Here is a 21791-nt window from a genome sequence, read left to right as displayed (position 1 = left end):
CGTGCAATATTTTGCTTTACAGCATTGGACCTTACTTTTACCACCAGACACATCCACAACTGAGCATTGCTTCTGCTTTGGGTCAGCCACTTCATTCTTTCTGGAGCTATTGGTAATTGCCCCGAGCTCTTCCCCAGTAGCATGTTAGACACCTTCTGACCGGAGAAGGCGGGGAGCGGGGCTCATCTTCTGGTGTCGTGTCTTTTTGCCTTTTCATACTGTTCATATTCATGGGGTTCTCGCAGAAATAATACTGCAGTGGTTTTCCATTCCCTTCTCCAGTAGACCATGTTTTGTCAGAACTCTTCTCTATGGCGTGTCTGTCTTGGGTGGCCCTGCATAGCATGGCTCATAGCTTCATTGAGTTACACAGCCCCTTTGCCACGACAAGGCAGTGATCCATGAAGGGGGGTAGCTTTGTTAACGTTTATTAAATGTGGGTTGTATGCTAGAGATTGTGTCCTGCCTGCATTCACTGAAGCTTAAGATGTAAATGCTATTGTTAACTGTCTTTCATAGCTTAGGAAATGGTGGTTCAGAGAGGTTAGGTAAGGGGTTCAAAGACATATAGCTAGTATGTCCTAGAGCTGAGATTTGACCCAGTCAAGCTGGGTCTGGAGGTACCCTGCTTCATGGAATGGTTGTAGACAGTCAGGCTGGCATGTTTGTTCCATAGTCACTGAAGATCCAGGCTTCCTTCTGTCTTCCTGCTCAGTTATCCTCACACTGACACTTAACCCTGAATGGTCCAGGATGGCTTCAGGAGCGCCAGACACATTCAACTCTCAAAGGTGCATAGATCCCAGCTGAGTCAGCTCTTCAAAAGGATTGCTCTTTAGAGGCTTTTTGGCACACTTCTCCCTATGGTTTCTTGGTCAGAACCTCTTCATATGGCTATGCTTAGCTGGAAAAGAGACTTCTTTGAATAGAATCGGCTTTCTGATGCCATGTACATAAGAGGGGAGAGTGAAGATTGTGTAGGAAACTAGAGGTCTCTGCTACTGTTGGTGTTCAAGCTAATTTTGTTGTGAGAGAGACTGAAGGAAGAAGGGAAATGGGGAGTAAACAGGTGGATGAGTGAGTGGAAAGCCTTGTGTCTGTGAGGTAACAGTCTGGTCTGGGGAGTCCCTTGGAGTCCCTGTAACGGGCATTTATGAGTGCCTTGTGTTCCCGACTGTCCATTGCTGGGCCCAGGGATTTCAGAGGTGGCAGGAAGCTGGGGGAGGGGGGTTGCAGACTCCGAGGGGCCCCTGGGATGACGGGAACAGACACCAATGTCCCTTCCTCACCACTGGTGTTGGTGGTGGAAGTCACTCTCTTGTGTCCGACTCTCTGACCCCATGGACTGTAGGCTGCCAGGGATTCTCCAGGCAAGCATATTGCAGCGGGTTGCCAGTCCCTTCTCCAGGGAATCTTCCCAACCCAGGGATCGAACCCAGGTCTCCTGCATTGCAGGCAGATTCTTTACCATCTGAGCCACGGGGAAACCTTCTCAGTGGTAACCCCTAAATGACCATGAAGCTCAAGGAGAGATACTTCCTGGGCAGCCTCGGTGTACCCCCCTTGGCACGGGACGCTCAAGATAGAGGAGGGAATAGAGATACAGGAGCCGTCCTCAGGACGTGGGATGGGGAGGGAGGTCAAGCAAGAGAGAGGGTGGTCCCTGCAGCACGTGGGGGACAGAGGAAGTGGCCTGTGAGGTGCCCAGGGCGCTGTGGAGGTCCCGTGTTCCCTCCCACTCACCCCCGGCAGATCCTAACCTCCTCTCTCCCCGGGCTGGTGAGGTCAAGGCTTCTTAGTGCTTGGGCAGTTCTGTCTCCTGTTGAGACTATTTGGTGTGTGGGGTGATGCCCTTTGCTTTTTTAAACCAAGGGCAGTTTTGTGGAGTTTGTGTGTCTCTTTGCCCTGCTGTTTCCTCACCTGATATTTGCTTGTTCACTGCAGTCTTGCTGAGCCTCCGCGCTGCCTGGGGCACTGTACTAACCTGACTTCCACTCCTGGACCTGCTGGATGGGGGTAGGAACCAAGAGATGCACCCCAGAGGATGGTTGAGATCTTGGCCAAGGAGGAGCCTGGGGTTCGGGTCCCTGGGGAAGTAGCATGATGTTCAGGATAGCCCAGTTGGGGAGATGAAGAGAGAGATGCAGGGGGGGTGGCCTTCAACCACCCACCACCCAGGAGAGCTGCCCCAGGAAGGTGGAAGGGAAGGGAAGGGAAGATGGGGGGGAGGGCAGGAAATGCAGTGTTGGAGGATGGGGGAGGGGTAGGACCTGGTTCCCAGCAGGTGCTCCATAAATGTGTGGACCAGAGGCCAAGTGATCCTCATGCCAGAGGCAGCAGCAGGAAGCATCGTGTATTACTTTAATTTCCCAAATCTGAATAAGGGACCAACACCCATGATAGATCTTAAATAGCGCATCTCACTCCCACCCCATCAGAGGCTGCCAGTGTCCAGGGGCTGTTTGGAACCACCCGGAGGCGAGTCTAACCCCCTGCCCTGTGCTCAGGGGACACCCTCCCCACAGGAGGGCCGAGCATCACTGGGAAGAGACCACAGACCCATGAGGGAGTGGAGCAGAGCCCCCTCCTCTGTACACAGCACTGGTGATAAACCCCCAAAGGTGGCTAAAGGAAGAAGTGATCAATGTGATGTGTTCATCCTAAGGCATTCAGATGTGTATTTATTCCGCTGTCTTTTGAGGTGGAATCAAAGACTTCTCATTGCAGAAGGCTCTACAATTAGTGTTCTTTCTTGTGTGATGCGTTGTCTAGGAGTGAGAATTAGATTCACGGAAGCCGAGTCCTTCCTGAGGTGGAAGCCCCACCACTTACAGCTTCCTCTCCCACACGTGCCTGCATGGCTGTGTTTCAGCATCCCTCCTATACTGACTCCAAGACAGCCAACTCAGTTCTCCTAGAAAGAATGTTTTCTTTTTCCATCCATATTGAATCGTTTAAATCAATGTGCATAAATTCTGATTAAGTCACCTAATTGCAGATACATGTTCAGCTGGTTCGTATAGGTTTGGGAACACGGGACCTGTGTTCCTGACAGGGACCCGCTTGCTGACACAGGGCCTGGGATGCCGGCCACGTGTGCTCGGTAGGGTCTCCTTTTCCAGAAGGACTGGGAGTGTCGGCTAATCCAGGCTGGGTCAGTGGAGGGAACTCGAGAGAGCTTTTCCCACGGTATTGTCAGTCTTTGTTTATGGAGAAGGAGGCCGTGCCTGTGACATAGAGACCCAGCTCCCAGGAGAGGTGGTGGTGTTTACTTGCTCAATCATGTCTGACTCTGCGACTTCATGGACCATAGCCCACCAGTCTCCTCTGTCCTTGGGATTTCCCAGGCAAGAATACTGGAGTGGGTTGCCATTTCTTTCTCCAGGGGATGTTCCCGACCCAGGGATTGAGCCCACATCTCCTGCTTGGCAGCAGATTCTTTCCCAGTGAAGCCGCCTGGGAAGCCCCAGGGAGGTGTGTATTGAGGGATTTATGGCAAGGCGTTGGTGGCAGTGGTGTGGGGCTGGCGGCATAAGTCTGGCCCACCCGTGGGGCAGACAGTCAGGAAGGGCCAGAACTCCTGTGCCTGGACCGAAGCTGGCGTCCACAGGCAGAATTCCCTCTTCACCAGGGCCAGCCCTGCTCTGCAGGTCCTTCCACCGATTGGACCAGGCCCACCTAGGCCATCTAGGACTATCACCTGCTTATGGACGTTGACCTACAAAACGCCTCCACCATGGCACCTAGATGAGTGACTGACTGAAGAACTGGGGACGGGGCCTCGCCAGGTGACCTCCACCGACTGATGGTCAGAGAAGGTTGTGAACGGACAGGGTGGCGGTGGTCGAGTTCATGCCATGAGTGGATTTAGAGCCCCACTGCTTAATCGTGGCATGATCTTGCACCTTCTGAATTGATGTGTGCTCCAGAGACCAGCCAGGTGGGCTTCCAGGGAGGACCAGTCTAGACATGCCCGTGCTTTTTCACACATGCCTGGAGCTGTACTGCCAGCTGACCACGGCATCTCCATCCAGGCTCTGAGTGGATGCCAGAGCTCTGCCCTGAATCTGGCTCTCACACACGGTGTCCATATGAGCTCTCCAGAGAACATCCTCTTAGCCCTGAACTGCTGAGCAAAGGATAAATACCTGCGTTTGGAACCTTGTGCTGTGCTGTTGCCTCAGTCATGTCTGACTCTCTGTGACCCCAGGAACTGTAGCCCACCAGGCTCCTCTGTCCATGGAATTTCCCAGGCAAGAATACTGGAGTAGGTTGCCATTTCCTTGGATCTTCCCAACCCAGGGATCAAAACGGCGTCTCTTATATCTCCTGCATTGGCAGGTGGGTTCTTTACCACTAGCGCCACCTGGGAAGCCCAGGTGCAAGCTTGGTAAAGACCAAATCATCATCACCAGAGTTCACCCACTCAGCACACCCCAAGGACAAGGGTTGGAGCGAAGGATGGGCCTCCTTCTCCAGCCTGGGATCTTCCTGGAGGAGGACAGGGGTCTGCCTGGGAGCACAAGGTTTAAGTCAGTGGTGCTCCAGGCTCATCTGGGGAGACTTCGTGGGCTGTCATGGGGATGAGCCAGGCCCCAGCTGGGGAGACTTGCCCCCACCCCCTTGGACGCTCAAACAGGACCATCAAAAATAGGACACAAACGGTTTCCCCTGGACACTCAAACAGGAGGGTCCAGAGCTATTAGTATGACTTGAGCCTGCAGCCCAGGTGTGCACGCACAGAGGGGTTTGGCAGAGCTTTGTCGCTGAGTGTCCCTGAACATAAGTGTCGTGGAAATTGGTGGAAATTGACACACCTTGTTTCGTTCAGAACTTTACCAAGAATCACTCATTTCAGCAACAGCTCCCCCATGGTGTCATCTCTGTGGGTGTGTGAGTGACCAGCACAGACCCCAGTCTCTCTGTGTTTGTAGTTGATGTTGTTGTCATGGCAACTGTTTTGTGTAGCCACCTTCACCACATCACCTGATGTGCTCCTGCTGAACACTTATGTGTTGAATGGATGTTATTGGATTAAAACTTCCCTTCTTCCTCCTGCATGTTATAGCTGGGTGTCACATCAATTTTTAAAAAGTATGCATGTTGGTGGACTGGAGTAAGGGAAATGAGACCAAATTCTTGTTGTAAAGAGGGTGTAGCATCTGAGCTTGTGGACCCGAGTTAGGAGCAGGATGGCTGTGCCTGAGGGAGGCAGTGTGGGCAGTTCAGTGTGAGGGTCACGGTGCACAGAATCTGGGGAGGAGACCCCGCAGACTTGCTGACCTTGTGGGGCTTGTCTGGAGTTTGGTGGGGACCCCAGGTTTGAAGTCATGGTGGGAGTGGGGGGTCATGTTTCAGAAACATGACCAGCCTGCTGCCATGTGGCATCAAGGAAGCCGGGGGCTGGCAGAGGCTGGTGGCCTGGGGATGGAGAGACAGGTGGACATATGAGGTATCGGCTCTAGAACCCAGTGGACTTGGAGACCCTTGGGGAATGGGAATGTGGAGCCAGAGGAGCAGAGGGTGACCTTGGGGTCTGGGGTGAGTGTAGGAGTGACAGTGGGCACCAGCCTCTGAGTTACAGATGCTGGACAATGGGGACATGTGAGGAGGTGGGGTTGGGGTTCCTGGGTTGTGAGATACCGTGATGGGGGGCCAGTAGCCAGCACCTCGCTGGATAAACCCTCATTGGGCTGATAATTCATTCTCACAAGGTAACTGCAACGACAGTGGGGGCTAAGGTCTGGGAGTCTATTGTTCTCAGCGTGGATGAGCTGCACCCCTCAGAGCCTGCAGCCTGGCTCTGGTCTGTCCATGGCCTTGTCTTCATGTTATCTCCTGGAGACGGCTCCCCTCCCTGATTCTTGCTCCCCAGCCTATCCATGTGTCCCTGGTGGTCCCGTCGCCCGGACAGCATCTATGGGAACAGAGGAGCTGTCTTCTCAATCACAGCTCTTGAGCCACACATCTGGTTCAGGAGTCATGGTGACGATGGAGGGAGACACCCCCTCTCCCCCTACTCCCGTCTGCTGGGGAACCCCGTCCCCGGCAGGGACATCAAGATCCTCCTTGGTGACTCAAGGCTGGTGGTGGAGCAGGATGGTATTCCCAGGGAGGAGCTCCCAAAATAGCCGGCATCCCTGGGGGCGGAGAGCTGTCTGTCTGCCACTAAGGCTTTCCTCTCCAGGAAGGCGTTCTGCCTTGCTTAGGGAGATTGCGGCTCAGTTGCTGTCTGATGCTATTGTTGTTCAATCACTTGGTCGTGTCTGACTCTTTGCAACCCCATGGACTTCAGCATGCCAGGCTTCCCTGTCCTTCACTATCTCCCAGAGTTTGCACAAACTCACATCCATTGATGCCATCCAACCATCTTCATCCTCTGTTGCCCCCTTCTCCTCTCACCCTCAATCTTTCCCAGCATCAGGGTCTTTTCCAATGAGTCGGCTCTTTGCATCAGGTGGCCAAAGTATTGGAGCTTCAGCATCAGTCCTTCCAATGAATATTCAGGGTTGATTTCCTTTAGGATGGAATGGACTGGTTTGATCTCCTTGCTGTCCAAGGGACTCTCAAGGAGGGGTGTCCAAAGGACAATTCAGACATGGCCACTGACATAGACGGGCCTGGAGTGCCAGGCACCTGGTTGGTGCTTTTTGGGCCATTTCTCTTACCGCACAGCAACCCCAACGGGTGCCTACTGTCAGTCCATTTTAGGAGAGGAAACGGGCTCAGAGAGACGAACTGGCCTGTGCCCGTAGACTATGTGTGCCTGGAAAGAGTCTGACTGGGCGCTGAGCCTCCCTGAGGGACACTCCAGCTGCCGGACGCTCCTTGGGTGGCCAGCCAGGGCCACTTGTCCACCAGTGGGCTCAGAGCTGAGGTTTGGACCTGCTGTCCTCAGGTCACCTTCCCGCCACACCTGGTGCTCCCGAGAATGCAGCCACTCCCCTCCACTGTGTATGAGAGGCAGATGGGGGTCACGGGGTCTCAGGACAAGGAGGGGATTCCTGGGGCTCCACTCACTCAGGAGCCTGGTCCCATGGGTGAGGCAGGTGGAGTGTCCATGGGGGAGCGAGGCCACTGGGAGGTGTGGGCCGTGGGAATGGCGAGGAACCAAGGGCCCCCTCAGCCTGGCTGCTGCTCTGCGGAGCTGGGGGTGGGGTAGGGGTGCTGATGGATCTGAGGAGCCAGCTCTCACATGTCTTCAAGGGAAGCTGATGTTTTTAAGAGTAAAAACTCCGATTTGATTAACATTTGCTTCATATTCACATTCTAAAAAGTATCATGGGGGCAGCGATGAGGCTGCTGGATGGATTTGGACCACGGTCATCTGATGGGGGTGGTGACCAGGCTATCCTCCCTCACCTCAGGTGGGCTCAGGGAGTGGGGAGCTTGCATATGACTTCTGAGGCTCTGGAGCCCTGATCCTGTGCTGGGGAAGGCTCCAGGCTGGACCTGGCTGCGGGCAGCAAGGGGGAGGCGGCTCTGGCCTTGGTTGCATGGTGCCCTGGGAGACAGGGCCAGCGTCATGGCCAGCTGTGCACTCGTGTACTGGGTTAGGTGCAGATGTGCTGCAGTGGAAACCCCCAGATCTTGGGGGCTTTACCTAGAAAAGGCTTATTTCTTGCATGAGAAGTCCGCTGTGTCTGGGTGACCCTCCAGGGCAGCCAACCTCATGCACAGGCCAGCCTGACCACTCCACGTGGAGGCTCTGCCACCTTGCCATCTTGCCCACAGCCCCCTGGAGGGAGCGGGGAGCTCCCTCTCCTGTGTGCACAGGTGGGGACCACCCAGGGATGGGGCGGGAGGATGGGCAGGTGCCTCTCTTTCTCCTGGTTTCTTTTCTTGGTGTCGCTCCCACACCCACGCAGTGCTGTAACTGGCTGCCACGCTTGTGCTTTCTCAGAGGGGAGAGTCAGAAATAGACTGTGGCTTCCCCAGTTCCAGGCGGCACCTGCTCATCATCCACAGAAGCAGCTTCTGAATCAGGAGGGAGCGGATAGCGTGGGCAGAGCTGGGGAATCCCTGAGTGCTGACCCTGCCCACCCCTCCCGAGGCTCCTCCCCTGCCCTCCCGAGGCTCCGCCCCTCCCGTCCTGGGGCCCCGCCCCCTCTCTCCCAAAGCGCAGCCAGCCTGGCGCTGTGTCTTCACCCGTCCCCAGAGAACCCTCTGCTACTGAGGCTCCAAGGATGTTTTAGCAGCACCCCTCCAGGGCCACACCAAAAACGCATCACATGGAGGGAGGGGAACCGGCGCCCATGGTTTGCTGCTTTGTTCAGGCCATGCATGTTTGTCGGTGCCAGGCTCTGGGGTCTACACGAGGAATAACACCTGCTTACAAGTTTGTTTCTCTGAGCCCCGCCGATCTCGTCTGCAAAATGGGCATAATCGCGTTGTCTGTCCTTGATATTAAGGTCGTAGTCACTCCTGCTTTGGGAAGTCCCATCCCCACATGGAGAGTGGAGCCGAGTCTCAGGTAGTAAATGAATGGAATATTGTGTTTAATATGTATTTAGTCCAATGTGTATGATGTAATTTGGAGTTTGCAGTGTTCTTACTCTGGAGCCAATATCTCCCCCTTGTCTGGAACACTTCACTGGCCTGTGACCATTTGTGGGCCTGGCTCCCAGAGGTTCCTGTCTGATGGAGATCCTTCCCCCCACCCCACCCCGGCAGCTCCACGTCTCCTGTGGGCAGGTTCTGCCCTGTCCTTCCTTGGACTGCAGTCCAGGAGAGTCCGAAGGTGCTTCCAAAGACAGATCCTCTCCACCCCGCCCTGCCTGCTTCACACCCTTCAGCACATTTGGGGCTCCAGAGATCCAGACTGCAGGCTGGGTGGGTCCTGACCCCTGCCCCATAGGTGCACACACACCCTCACTCAGTCAGGTGACACTTAGGAGACCGTCTCTTCTCAGGACGTGTGTTCCTCCACTCTCTCCAGGCTCAGCAATCCCCACTTACCCTTCTGATCTTGACTCAACATCAGCTTCCTAGGCCTCGCATGTGTCCAGGTTGGCCCACCTACCCCCTAGGCTATCATGATGCTGTAGGTTCCTCCTCCTAGTGCTGGTCACTGTGGAAATGCAAGGTGGTTTGTGTGATAACTTCAGACTGATGCTGAAGCTTCAATACTTTGGCTACTTGATGCAAAGAACTGACTCATTAGAAAAGCCCCTGATGCTGGGAAACATTGAAGGCAGGAGAAGGGGACAACAGAGGATGAGATGGTTAGATGGCATCACCGACTCAATGGACCTGAGTTTGAGCAAGCTCTGGGAGTTTGTGGTGGACAGGGAAGCCTGGTGTGCTGCAGTCCATGGGGTTGCAGAGACAGCAACTGAACTGACTGACTGACTGACTTGTGTGATAACGGACTGAATGCCTGTCCCCTCTAGAGCCTGTGTTCCCCGAGGGCAGGGCTGGGTCTAACTTCTTCTGGCCACATCCCAGGACTGGGCGTGTCCTCTGCGCTCACTAAACCTCTGACACAAGAGGCCTGGTGAACCCAAGTTAGTTCTCAGGCTACTGAGCTGGGGTGCCAGGTACAGGCAGGTGTGAGTCCAAATGGGGACCCTCGACCTGCAGTACCACCCTTCCCTGTGATTGGGGTCCCCCAGGGAGCTGCTCTGGCTGCAGTCCAGCTGTGGGCTCCTGGGCTCCCTCTGGGTACAGGGCCAGGTTGTTGACAACCCAGCAGGCTGCATGTTGTTCACAACTGGTGGACTGCCCCTTCTGGGCCATTTGGAGGTGCTTTGGGGGCCTGCTGTGGCCCTCACCCTGGCAGGCCTGCCTTCACCCCTAGAGCCAGCAGCGGAGATTATGGTGGTGAGATATCCACACCTTTCTGAGACGTGCAAGTTGGATGAAATGCCTCTCTGGGAACTCAGTCCATGATCAACTGACAACCCACAGGTTGGGTTCTCTCCAGACATTTCTTGAGAAATCTCTGTCCCAAGCAAGCTTGGTAAACAGGTGTATTGGTGCATTTTCTCATTCAGTTCTCTCACCTTCGTGAAGATTTATTATTAGTCCTCGTTTTAGAAGAGAACACAGGGCTCCAGCAAGAAAAAGCCCTCCATGGGGGCAAAGTGAGTAGAGTTTTGGGGTACTTTTCAGGCTTGAGGAGATGCGTGGTCTCCATCCTCAGCTGTCCCTCCGGGCATCGTAGCTGGTCAGCTGGCAGCCCCTAAGGAATAGGCTCTGCACCTCGTGTGGATTCTCCTCAACACTGCCAAAAGTTCCTCTTCCAGGAAGTTCTCCTTGATCACTGCCCCCATGGCTGTCTCCAAGCCCAGCACCTGAACAGTTAGGAGACACTGTCTAGAAATGTGAGCTTCTCAAGGCTGGTTCCTTCTTTTCTGCTGTCTCTTAGGAAATGGACCTCCCCTGCCCCTGCCCCTTCCCTCATCCATCACGTCCCCACCCTTTTTTTCCTCTTCTCCATGGCACTGCCCGCTCGCTGGGATGATTGCTCATTTGCTGTTTGTCTGCCTTCCTCTTTAGATTTGAGTTTTCCAAGGGCAGGACCACTGTGTCCTGGGGCTTGGGACAGTGCCTGCTGCAGAGCAGGTACCCCCACCCCACCCGTCACTTAGTGAATGAATAAATAGCATCTGGGGGGGGGGGGGGTTTGACCAGGCTGAGGGAGCCCCACCCAAACAGCTTGGTTTGGTGCCTGCTGCTTGCCAGGGAGTGGGAGGCCCTGGTCCCTGGGTGCCAGCCAGGAGTTGTCTGAGGGCACGCTCAAGTCTCAGCAGACATGCAGACAAGATATTCAGCAACCACCCACCAGCCAGCAGACACACAAAGCCCGCCTAGGAGCCGATAACACAGTGTCGCCTTGAGTGTGGAAGGAGGAGCAGCTGAGCCCGCGGGGGCCTGGGCTTTGTGCTGGGACAGGGGTTATAAATAGGATCATGGCCCCGCATTGTGGGCATTCAGAGGCTCCGCCTGTCACCTCCCTGCAGTGGCAGAAGGATCCGGAAGTGGGGACGTTTCTGGCTCTGCCCCAGGGATAACATTATTGGAGTTACAGAAATAATTGGAGCTTGGCATTAATGTTGACTGGTTATGCCTCCCTCTCCTGACAAGCCTTTTATTTATTTATGTATTTCTTCTTTTTGGCTATGTCCTCCAACTCCCTCGATGAGAAGCCATTTAAAAGGAAATGATAATTTGTCCTCCTATCTCACCAAGCGGACTGGCAGAGCAGGCGGCGGGCGGGCGGCTGTGGGCGTGGCCGGCGCGCGCGCTCAGCCCAGGAGATTCCCAGCCAGGATTGGATGCGCTTCTTCCCTACGCGCCTGGGCTCCGCGCCCGCTAGAGGCAGGAGCTTCCCCATCGCCTCCCTGCAGGCAGGGTCGGGTGAGGCCGGACCGCGGCTGGAGCAGAACCCGGGCGAGTGCCAGTGTTCGGGTCGTTGGGAGCTTGGGACACAGAAGCTGGAGACGCGGCTGCCCGCCCCTCCCTGCGCCCCCGGACAGGGGACCATCTCCTGGCTGGATCTCGGACCCGCGCCTAGGGAGCCGTCCAGCCTGCCGGGCTGGCAGCAGATCTGGACATGATGAGCTGCTCGTCTGGAGCGGGAGCGGGAGCGCGGGCTGCCCTAGCCGCCCGGTGACAGAGGGCCACCTCCCTCCCGCGCGGGGGTCGGACTCGATTTGCCAGCAAGAGGCTGCCTCCGACGGAGGTGCCCCCACCTCCTCCCCCCTTCCGTTTTTTGGGAGGCGATCTTCAGGGGGTGCGCCAGCCACCCCGTACCCTCACAGACCCTGGATGCAATTCGCCGGCAGCCACCATGGTGCAAAATGTAATTCTAGTGTTTTTCCGCAGACGACTGAGCCAAAGACCCGCGGTGGAGGAACTGGAGAGGAGAAACATCTTGAAACGTGAGTAGTGGCGGCCCCCTGGGGCTTCCCTCACGTGTGCTCCAAGGCGGCTGCGGGAACCTGGCTCTGCAGGCTGACTGAGCCCTCCTGTGTTCCCCTCGCCCTGAGCCGCTGTTGGGAACTCTGAAAGCAAGCCCCCGGGAAAGTTGAAACAGCCAGCAACATCCCGTTGAAAATTAAAAAGGAAAAAGCTCTCCTGGCATCATTAAAAATGTCCCTACTTTGGGGTTATGTCATGAGTCAGCTCTCTAGATGGAAGAGAAATGATGTCCTTTGGCAGGCTGGGTTTCAAGCAGGTGTCCCTGGCAGTTTGGGACTAGGGCTCCTCGTGGTCACGGACATCACAGGCAGGTGTGGACAGAGTATGAAACCTACCAGGGAAGGGCTCAGCCCTCTGTAGTTCCCTCTGGGGGGAGTAAAGTACCAGCTCAAAGGAACAGAAAAGCCTAGGAATTTGCCTGTGGCTTAGAACTCTGCAATTTTAGATCCTTCCCTCCTTCACATCCTTTGGGTTTTCCCAGGTAGAACTGTGGTTGCAACCTGTGCTGAGCACCAGCATCCAGGAAGAGCCTCCGTGGTGCAGAGAACACTGCTCCATCTCATTAAAGGCATTGAGGATTTGGGTGGTAGAACCCTTTCAAAGGTGTTTGCCAGATACTTCTGTCGTATCTGGTCAACAGACTTAGTTTGCGAGGTATTTTCTATAGCATGTCTTCTAAGGGCCTGGATTTTTAAAATGTTTTTCTCTCTTTAGGAGTGAGCACTGCAGACATTCTCTGAATTTGGTTTTTCATTCCATGAATGCCTTTTTACAAAGTTAAGACAGTCCCATGGCTGACCTTCTGTCCAAAAGTAGAAGGCAGAACCTCTGGTCTGGGTGTTGAGTGCTAACTGACTCTTTCCTCTTTCTTGACTTCAGCACCTTTATTAACTGCCTGGAAGACTCCCCCTTTTAAGGACTGTTGGAAATATTTAAACCCTAAGATTATGAACTTTTTGTTTTAGGGACTTCCCTGGTGGTCCAGTGGTTAGGACTCCAGGCTTCCCCTGCTGGGGGCACAGGTTCAATCCCTGGTCAGGGAGCTAAAATCCTGCATGTTGAGCAGTGCAGCAAAAAAAAAAAGAAAAGTTATTTTTAAACTTGATATGGTGACTACTATTCTATATTACATCAACTAAGCCGTATCTGAGAATTCCAAGAACATCTTTTCATGGATAGCTTGCTTAATCAGGTGGGTACATACAAATGTGAAGCTGTTACCGAATATTTGAATTTTAAAAAATTAAGTCACTGACTTATAAAGCTCATCAGCCACAGATGCCCCCTCAGGTAGTAATCTAAGACTCAAATGGGGCAAGTTCAAGGCCCAAGGAGTGCTGCCCTCAGCCTGGTTTGCTGCCCAGAGAGGGCAGAGGCTTTTCTCTCAGGAACCATTTCTCCTGTCAGTGATCACTTCCTCTCTGCTCTAGTGGATGACCAGGTCCTCCCACCAGCAAATGCTTATAATTGTGTTAGTCTTTGCACACAGACACTTAGACGTGAAAGCCTGAATATCAGAACTGTGCCTGGTGAGCAGAGATGGCAGGTGGATCCCGGACTGACGGCACTCACCTCCAGGGCAGGAAAACATGCTTCCTGCTGCGGCCCTGACAGTCTCTTCCTTCCCACTCAGCCAGTCAGATCTGTCCCTAGTCGGAAGCTTCTCAAGTGCCCTGGGCAGCATCCTTGAGAATGTCATTGCTGGTTTGAGGTGGGTGTTTGGTTTGGTTTGGTTCCATGGAGATGAGGATCGACTGACTATATATGGTCCAGCCTAGAGCATCATCCCCACAGCCCTTGACACTGGCTTGCACTCTTGCTGCATTTTCTGCTTTGAGTCATTGAGTCAATGGCTTAGAATATCACCACATTGTACCTGCTCCCCTTCAAATGGGGCCTCATGGCTAACTGTGACCATGTTGGAAGAACGCTTAGAACTGGGCTTGTGCGTTTGTGGATACGAGAGTGTCAAAACACAGTGGCCCTCTTTTATATGGTCGTATTAGAAGTGGTCATTCCAAGGTGGGCCCACTCTGTGCCAGGCATTGTACTCAGGGCTTGCCTCTGTTCCCTCGCTGAATTGTTACCAGACAGTTGTGAGGTTTGCATGGCTGTCCCCACTTTCCTTGTAAGGAAGCTCAGGCTTTGGGAGGTAATAGGACTTTTTAACATGAGTGTTGGCAGAGGGAAGGAGCGGAGGTTCATGCGCAGGTGGCCTGGCTCCATCATCCATGTTCTGACCGCTGCCTAAGGAGCAATAGTCCATCTGACTATTTACAGAAGGCGCTCGTGTGACTGTCCAACCTACTGGCACTATTTCCAGAAAATCTGGGTATGGAGGCTCTGATTATTTCTCCTTTGTTTTGTATAAAGCACAGGACTTTCTGAGTCTGAGGATAAGAGATCTATAAACCCATTGCTCAGGGGAGCTCAGAGAGTCTGTGGCTTAGGCTCTCAGGAAGGACCTTGGAGTTGGCGCCCCACAGAGCACCTGGCCTGCAGGGGCACACTCCCCGGGCACCTCCACGACCCCTGCTGTGCTCCGATGACCTTGTAATGACGCTGATGCTGTCCACAATTTAAAACACAGGAAGATAAGCTCTTGTTTCAGTGTTTTTATATGGAGGGTGTACTTAGAATTTGTTCATGGCCTGTTTTCAAGACATATGAAGAATTATGGGACTTCCCTGGCTGTCCAGTGATTAAGACTCTGTGCTTCCACTTCAGGGGTCCCAGGTTCGATTCCTGGGCAGGAACTAAGATCATGCGTGCCACACGGCATGGCCAACATTTTTTAAAAATCTAAAGAATTAGTTTCATATCATCATTTAAATCTCTTATGGTTGGCCTTCTATGTGGTATTTTCACATTTTTTTTTTCTAATTGTATTATCAGCTCTCAGGTGAAAGCCCTAACTGTTGTTTCTTCTGGTTTTTCACTTAGATTAAGAACAAGGAACATAACAGGGATTGGTTTCTTTTTCTAAAACATCCAAATGAAAGATGAATCTTCCTTTTTAAAGAAAATTACTAAAAAGTACAATGGCTAGTATGTTAAATGCCCATACATCAAATCTCCTAAATGCACAGATGTTTAAAATGTTTCAAAGAAAGGCAGGTAATGTGAGCTTATGTTAACGGCTTTCCCTTCCTCAAACCTGGTGGTGATTCTAGGAGTGCTGACAGATGAGGGCTGTTTCCCAGGAATGGAATTCTGGGCCCCCTCCAGGGACCTGAGGCTTTATTTAGCAACAGAGAGAGCCAGAAATAGGACATCCATTATCTGGTATCCCAGGGCGGAGCTTACGTTTTACACTAAGTCTCAGCATTCTGCTCCATTTTTAGCTTCCAAGTGTAGGTGTAAGCACGGCTTGCATGTTAATAGTGACACTCACTAGGCAAAACCAATTTTGGTGCGAGACTTGGGTCCTTTAAAAGGCAGGTCATGTGTCTCACTTCTGCAGTGGAGAATCATCTGGGTTCCTGGGTATGTTTGGATTTGAAATGTATCCAGAAAATATGAATTCCAGGCAGGCATATGTTGCCCAGAATCTGAGGCGAATGTTCCTTATGTTGGTTGGCTAAAAGTATGAATCCCTTTTACATGGAAAAGCAGTGACAGTTCTAACAATATTCATTCATATATACTTGAATATATTATGTGTGTGTATATATATATATATATATAAACATAATATATATATATATATATATAAAACTTATCCTACTAAAACATTTTTGTTTGCCATCTATGTTCCTACTTGTAAATACACACAGAGATGATATTTGATTAGGAGAGAATTGCTTCCTGTTTCTCCTGCAAATCAATGCCCAGCATCAATCTGTGTGGTTATTTCTAACACAGAAAAGGGCCCAGGAGAACCAGGCTGTGATGTTGGCAAAACTTTCCTTTTTAAGTGTTTTTGTGGAACAATGAGACCATAGTTTCCTGAGCAGTGATTGGCAAAGTGCAATGATATGGAAAAAAGTGTCACCTGCTCGGTGTCCCTCCTGTGACACCTGTAGCCTCCAGAAATGTCCAGATCTGAGCACATGTCCTTGCTAAAGAGGAGAAAGTCTCAACCTGATTCTTTGTTTTTCCCATCTTTTGTTTTAATCTTTCACAGAAAGGAATGATCAGACAGAGCAAGAAGAAAGAAGAGAAATCAAGCAAAGGTTGACAAGAAAGGTATGATCATTTAAGCATCTCTTTCCTGAATATTAAGGTAAGAAAGACTGGGATAGGTGATGCAGGCCATCACTCTGTGATGCTGACCTGTGATTTCTTGGGCAACAGTGAATTCACTCACTGGACAGTCAAAAAGCAGTGCCTTTTGCATCAACCTGGGGGTGACTGATGTCCCCGTGGACTATGTGCTCACCCAGCCGTGGAGTACATGACTGCGGCCGTGTGGCCTCAATGATGTTGCCATTTGTTTCCAGGAAGTCAGATGCTGACTGGGCATGCTCTTCATTTATTTGAGCTCTTTACACAGTGCTCAAGCAAAGCATGCCTGGATATCAATGTGTCAGGTTACCTTTCACACTCCTTGGTTACCTTCCATTTGTCTAGAAGCTCCTGACTACAGAAAACTCCATTTGCTTCAAGGGTTTATGTCTGAGACTCAAATAGTTAAGTCAAAATGTGCTATGGCCGATATAGGTAGCAAGTCTGTAAAGTTTGGTTTCCTTCTAAAGTCCTGACCATCTCTAAATTCAAGTCTTCTGGTGTTCCCTTTCTTTACTGTATTCTGTAATGATAATAATATAATAAAGTCTTGTCCTACTTGAAGTTAATAGAGTATCCATTCTGAGCTTGAGTTATGAGTGCTAGTAGTAGTATTTAGTATTTCAACTTTCTCAGAAGCTTTTTTTGGAAAAGCTTACCTAATGATAGTTGAAAAGCAACAGCTGGTGCTGTAGAATTTTTCCTTAGATAATTCATCCAGCTTTCCTTGAGTTGTTCTGTGGACAGGGCACCGCTAGCTTCCTCGGGGTGTGAGTGCTCATGATAAGATGTGTTAAGGGGAAGGGATTGTCATTTTAAGAGTGTATAATTTAAGCCCTTCACATTAGAGATTTTGTGTGTGTGTGTGCATTAGGGTTATAGTTCAGCTTCAGAGCTTTACATTTATTTATAGAAGGGTTCTGGTTTGTTCAGGGTACTTGAACAAACTAAGAAAGCTAGTTTGGCATGTGAGACCTAACTATGGTGATCTTTTATTTTAGCTTAATCAGAGACCCACGGTTGATGAACTGAGAGACAGAAAAATTCTGATACGATTCAGTGATTATGTGGAGGTTGCGAAAGCACAGGACTATGACAGACGGGCAGACAAACCCTGGACGAGACTGTCGGCAGCAGATAAGGTACTGAGCAGACTTGTGCATGTTGGCTCGTGGGCGTGTACGTGTCAGAAGACAGTGGGCACCATCAGCTGTTGAAATAAGGCTGTGCTTGACCAGATGTGGGATCACAAATAGAACCTGGGCTTAGGGTCCTGTTTTCAACTAGGGGATGGTTTTGCTCTTAGGGACATTTGGCAATGACTGGGACATTTTTGGTTACCACCAAATGGGCTTCCCTCATAGCTCAGTCAGTAAAGACTCTGCCTGCAATGCAGGAGACCTGGGTTCAATCTCTGGGTGGGGAAGAACCCCTGGAGAAGGAAATGGCATCCCACTCCAGTATTCTTGCCTGGAGAATCCCATGGACAGAGGAGCCCAGCAGGTTACATACAGTCCATGGAGTAAAAAGTTGGACATTGACTTAGTGACTAAACCACCACCACCACCAAGAGCCCTCAGGCTGCCTGGACTGACCCCAGTCTGCCAGCTACTTAATCCTCCAAAATATTCCTGAGAGAGAGGTGTTGCTATTATCCCTGTAGAGGTGCCATTGAACAGGTGACTGGGAAAGACTGGCAGGACTTAGACCTAGGAGCCTCTGTCTACAGAGTGTCTCCTACCTCCCCACTTCGAGTGACTTCCAGAACTTTTACAGCGTCGCTAAAGGAGAGGAACGTAATACATTCAGCCATTGAGTGTGCTGAAATTGCTAATGGTTCCTTGTCTTCATAAGCTGAGTGTGGGTCTGTGAGGTTATACATGAATGCACATAAGCATTGCATCCTCTTGGAACAATGCAGACAGGCTATAGTTAGGTGCTCAGGGTGGGTGTGCTCAGAGGAGCCCAGCCGTGAAGGGAGAACTCAGGCATCTTTGGCAGCCTTTCCTTGCCCCAGAGGCTGTGTCTGATGTTTTTCTACCCTGGCCTGAAGAGTTTATCTGAGAGACGCACACGGTGAAAGTGGGCGTTGGGAAGCTGGTGGGCCAGATGAGAAGCCCTGAAAAGACTGAGATGCACATCTCACCCACATGTAACAACAAGATTATGTTTCAAATGACACAAAATGTAAATGTATGCCGAAGTTAGAGTAACTTCTAGATTATCTAGTTGCAAAATTCCAAGTAAGTTCACCAAAACCTGAACCTCACTCATTATTCTGAGGTTCTTACTTTACAAGTGCCCTGAGCATGTGCTTGATCTATCTGTTATGTATCCTGGTGACATGGGACGGGGGTGGGGTGGGGTGATATATTCCCACTCCAACACAGTAAATAAATTCACTAAATACTTCCAGAACACCAGCTATGTACTAGGTTGGCAGGGCTATAAAAATAAGTAAAAGCCTAAATGCTAAGCACAAAAATTTTTTTACTCTATCACAAAATAACAGAGTCAGCAAGTATTAGGAATGGCTATCAATCCACAACCATGATACTCATTTCCCATGCTAACTTTCCAAAGTTCTGAAAAAATAATGTGCTGTTTTTAAATTCCAGGCAGCAATTCGTAAAGAACTGAATGAATACAAAAGTAATGAAATGGAGGTACATGCATCAAGCAAGCATCTGACAAGGTCAGATTTCTATTTGTATGAATTTCATACTTGCAATATGGTACTTTTTTTTTTTTTTTAAGAGAAAATAAAAATGTCACAAATCACTATGTTAGGGTGAAAAAGAATTCAGTATGTCTGCAGAGAACTGTCTTGAACAGACAGAATGCAACTCAATTGAAAGTGCTGTTGGTTCCCGTGGTTTCACATAGGGCTTGGCAGGCTTTCCTGGTGGCCCAGATGATAAAGAACCCATTTGCAATGCCGGAGACCCAGATTCAAGTCCCTGGGTTGGGAAGATCCCCTGGAGAAGGGAATGGCTGGTTACCCACTCCAGTATTCTTTTCTGGAGAATTCCATAGGCAGAGGAACCTTGTGGGCTACAGTCCTTGGGGTCACAAAGAATTGGACAGGACTGTGGGACTAACACTTTTGGTGAAGGGTGGGATGTAGAACAGTATTACACATTGCTTTATTTAAGTAGTTAATGTATATTTAAAGACATTAGTCTCAAAGCACTGAAGGTATTTGCCTGTATTCCCCTTCTCTCATATTCAGAACCCGCCCGCACCCGCCCCCCTGATTTATATGTAGAGGAGTGCTGTGAAATTACTCTCCGCACCAATCCCACTTGTTTCCCACCTTATTTAAGTTTATACTCACATCTTTAACACAAGCTCACGCTGCCCCAAAGGTCTTCCAAACAGCCTTTGTTCTTCAGCAAATATGTCAGTATCACTGTGTGCCATTCTTATGCTGTGAGTCAGCTATAAGTAAAGGAGGGTCGTCTTCAAGGAGCTTATATCCCAATGGGGACATGGCTGATTCTTCCATAATCAGAGACTTTTCATCCAAGGGGAGTACATCCATAAACAGGGGTGGCAGGGGTTGGCCTGCTGAGGCCAGTGTGCTCACGGGTGGCAGATTCCCCCAGCACTTTCTCTTCCTGTCCATGAACAGCCATGATGAGGTTCTCACACACGTTTATCCTCAAAGGACTGCCTGATGTCACACGCCTTCACCTGCACCGGCTGTTGGTCATCTCTCCCTTGGGCTAGAGATGCTCAGGCCCCAGACACACAGAGAAAGGAAATCCTGAATGGAGATACTGCCTTAAGTCAAAACAGTGGACTCCTTTTCAGTTTGGCACAAAGTGGCCACCATGGTTGTTATTTATTTATAAGATTTACTCTGTAAAGTGCAATGTGGCTATGGAATAGAAACCAAGCCAACAGAATTCTGTCCTATGAGATAGATGACTTTGAATATATCAAGGGAGGAAGAAGAGGTTGGAAGAGCAGGAAAAATGAAGCAAGTAGTTTGTTTAAAGATGTTTGTTTCCCCCATGACTGGCACACTTTGGGGTAGGAATAAATCATCTTACTTTTGAGTGTTCAGAACACTAAAAAGTGTTTAGGAAATAAACATTCTTTGTAAAATATTCAGAGTTATTTTTAATGTTCAATCCCATGTTACAGAAAAAAGATGTAATTACTGCATATTCTATGTATGGTAATGTGAAAATATTTAATACATTTCACACTATACATTATTAAAAGATATTTACTAAAGATATGTACTTTTTCTCATAAGTCCTTGATAGCTTTTTTAGATGACAGAATTTTCAGAGTGAGCCCAAAACTTACACATCAGGAAATATTAAGATTTTTATACTACCACATTTTAGCATTCAATGTCCACTTTTAAAAGAGCAGTGATTTTAGCGATATAAAATTTTAAGTGCATTAAACAGTACCACAAACACATTTTCAATTCTACAAGAACAAAATTATAACTCTACTATAATATCCAATCATTTGTTAATCAGTTCATTACATCTGCTGATTCAGCAAAGCCCTGCTGTTTCTGTGAACTTCAAGGGCCTACCTAGCAGTTTTCAAGCTAAGTTTTAGATAGGCTTAAGAATTCACCATTCGATTCCTTTTGGGTTATGATGGGGCCTGAGTGGTGGGTGCCCTCTGAGGCTGTACACCACTGTAACCCAGGCAGGTCCATCTTCATGTTTTACATGTTGGACTTCTGCAAAGATTTTAATAGCAACAGAGTAATTTGTGGAAGGTTTTTGGCAATTTAAACTTAGAAATGTATAAGTTTTTTTTTTTTTTTTTTACAACTTCTAGATTCCACAGGCCATAGAGATTTTCTTCTGAGAAGAATTGTGCTTACTTTTTGATACCAACACTGAACATCCATCAGGGAGCTTCCCTGAAGTTCAGCTCATGACTACCTGCTGTGTTTGCCAGAGGAGCGGGACCACACACACAGGTGAAATCCTGGCCACGCTCACCTGTGAGAGAATGACCAGAGGACACCCTTCACTCTCTGGGGCCTGAGGAGTGTCAACTGTTGGGGTCAGGAGAAACCCCAGGGACTCGACCCGAAGAAAACTGTTGTTTGCCTTCCCGCCTTGTCTTGCAGCTCTGCAGTGTGACTGAGGATGGTGACGTGCGTGTGCAGGGTCACCACACTGAGGCTGTGACCGAGGGACGTGTACGCAGTGTCTTCAGTACCATGTGCAAAAGACCTTTTTATTCTCATCACAATTAGAGAACTCTTTAAGTTCCTGTTATACAAAATGATTTACTGTATTATACTTTTTCTTTTTTTATATAATGTCTAACAAAAAATACAGCTGCAACATTTTGATTCCTGTTAATTTTGTTCTTTAATTAAATGACTACTTATTGCAGGAAATTAACCTGGGTGTTACAGTTTCTTGGGGTGGGGTAAGAGATTTTTTAGAAAAAGGATCTGTGGAACAAGTCAAATTTTATTATTTTTGAGCCATCAGAAGCCAAACACAGAAAGGAAAATTCAAACTTTTTGTGTGTTTTGTAAATTCTTTTAGTATTTGTGGTTTGTGCCTTAGGAAATCAAATTACCTTTTTCAAGTTAAGTTTATAAAGCATTTGAGTAATAAGCCTAGAAATAAGTAACAAGTTGT

General features: G+C 49.8%; 1 protein-coding gene across 1 annotated transcript in view; it reads left to right on the top strand.

Moving 5' to 3' along the window:
• PHACTR3 (phosphatase and actin regulator 3) overlaps positions 1-21477 on the top strand; it is a 186254-nt gene extending 164777 nt beyond the window's left edge. Inside the window, exons 9-13 of the mRNA XM_065919696.1 lie at positions 11830-11885; positions 16052-16113; positions 17154-17294; positions 18771-18847; positions 20968-21477. Coding sequence (XP_065775768.1) covers positions 11830-11885; positions 16052-16113; positions 17154-17294; positions 18771-18847; positions 20968-20983 — 352 coding nt within the window. The 3' untranslated portion in view covers positions 20984-21477. The remainder of the gene's footprint in view (positions 1-11829; positions 11886-16051; positions 16114-17153; positions 17295-18770; positions 18848-20967) is intronic.
• The last annotated feature ends 314 nt before the right edge of the window (positions 21478-21791 follow it).

This window comes from Muntiacus reevesi, chromosome 2, assembly GCF_963930625.1.
Source record: "Muntiacus reevesi chromosome 2, mMunRee1.1, whole genome shotgun sequence".
In the NCBI taxonomy this organism is placed as follows: domain Eukaryota; kingdom Metazoa; phylum Chordata; class Mammalia; order Artiodactyla; family Cervidae; genus Muntiacus; species Muntiacus reevesi.
Note: the sequence above shows the minus strand (reverse complement) of the source record. Positions and strands in the feature narration are given on the sequence as shown.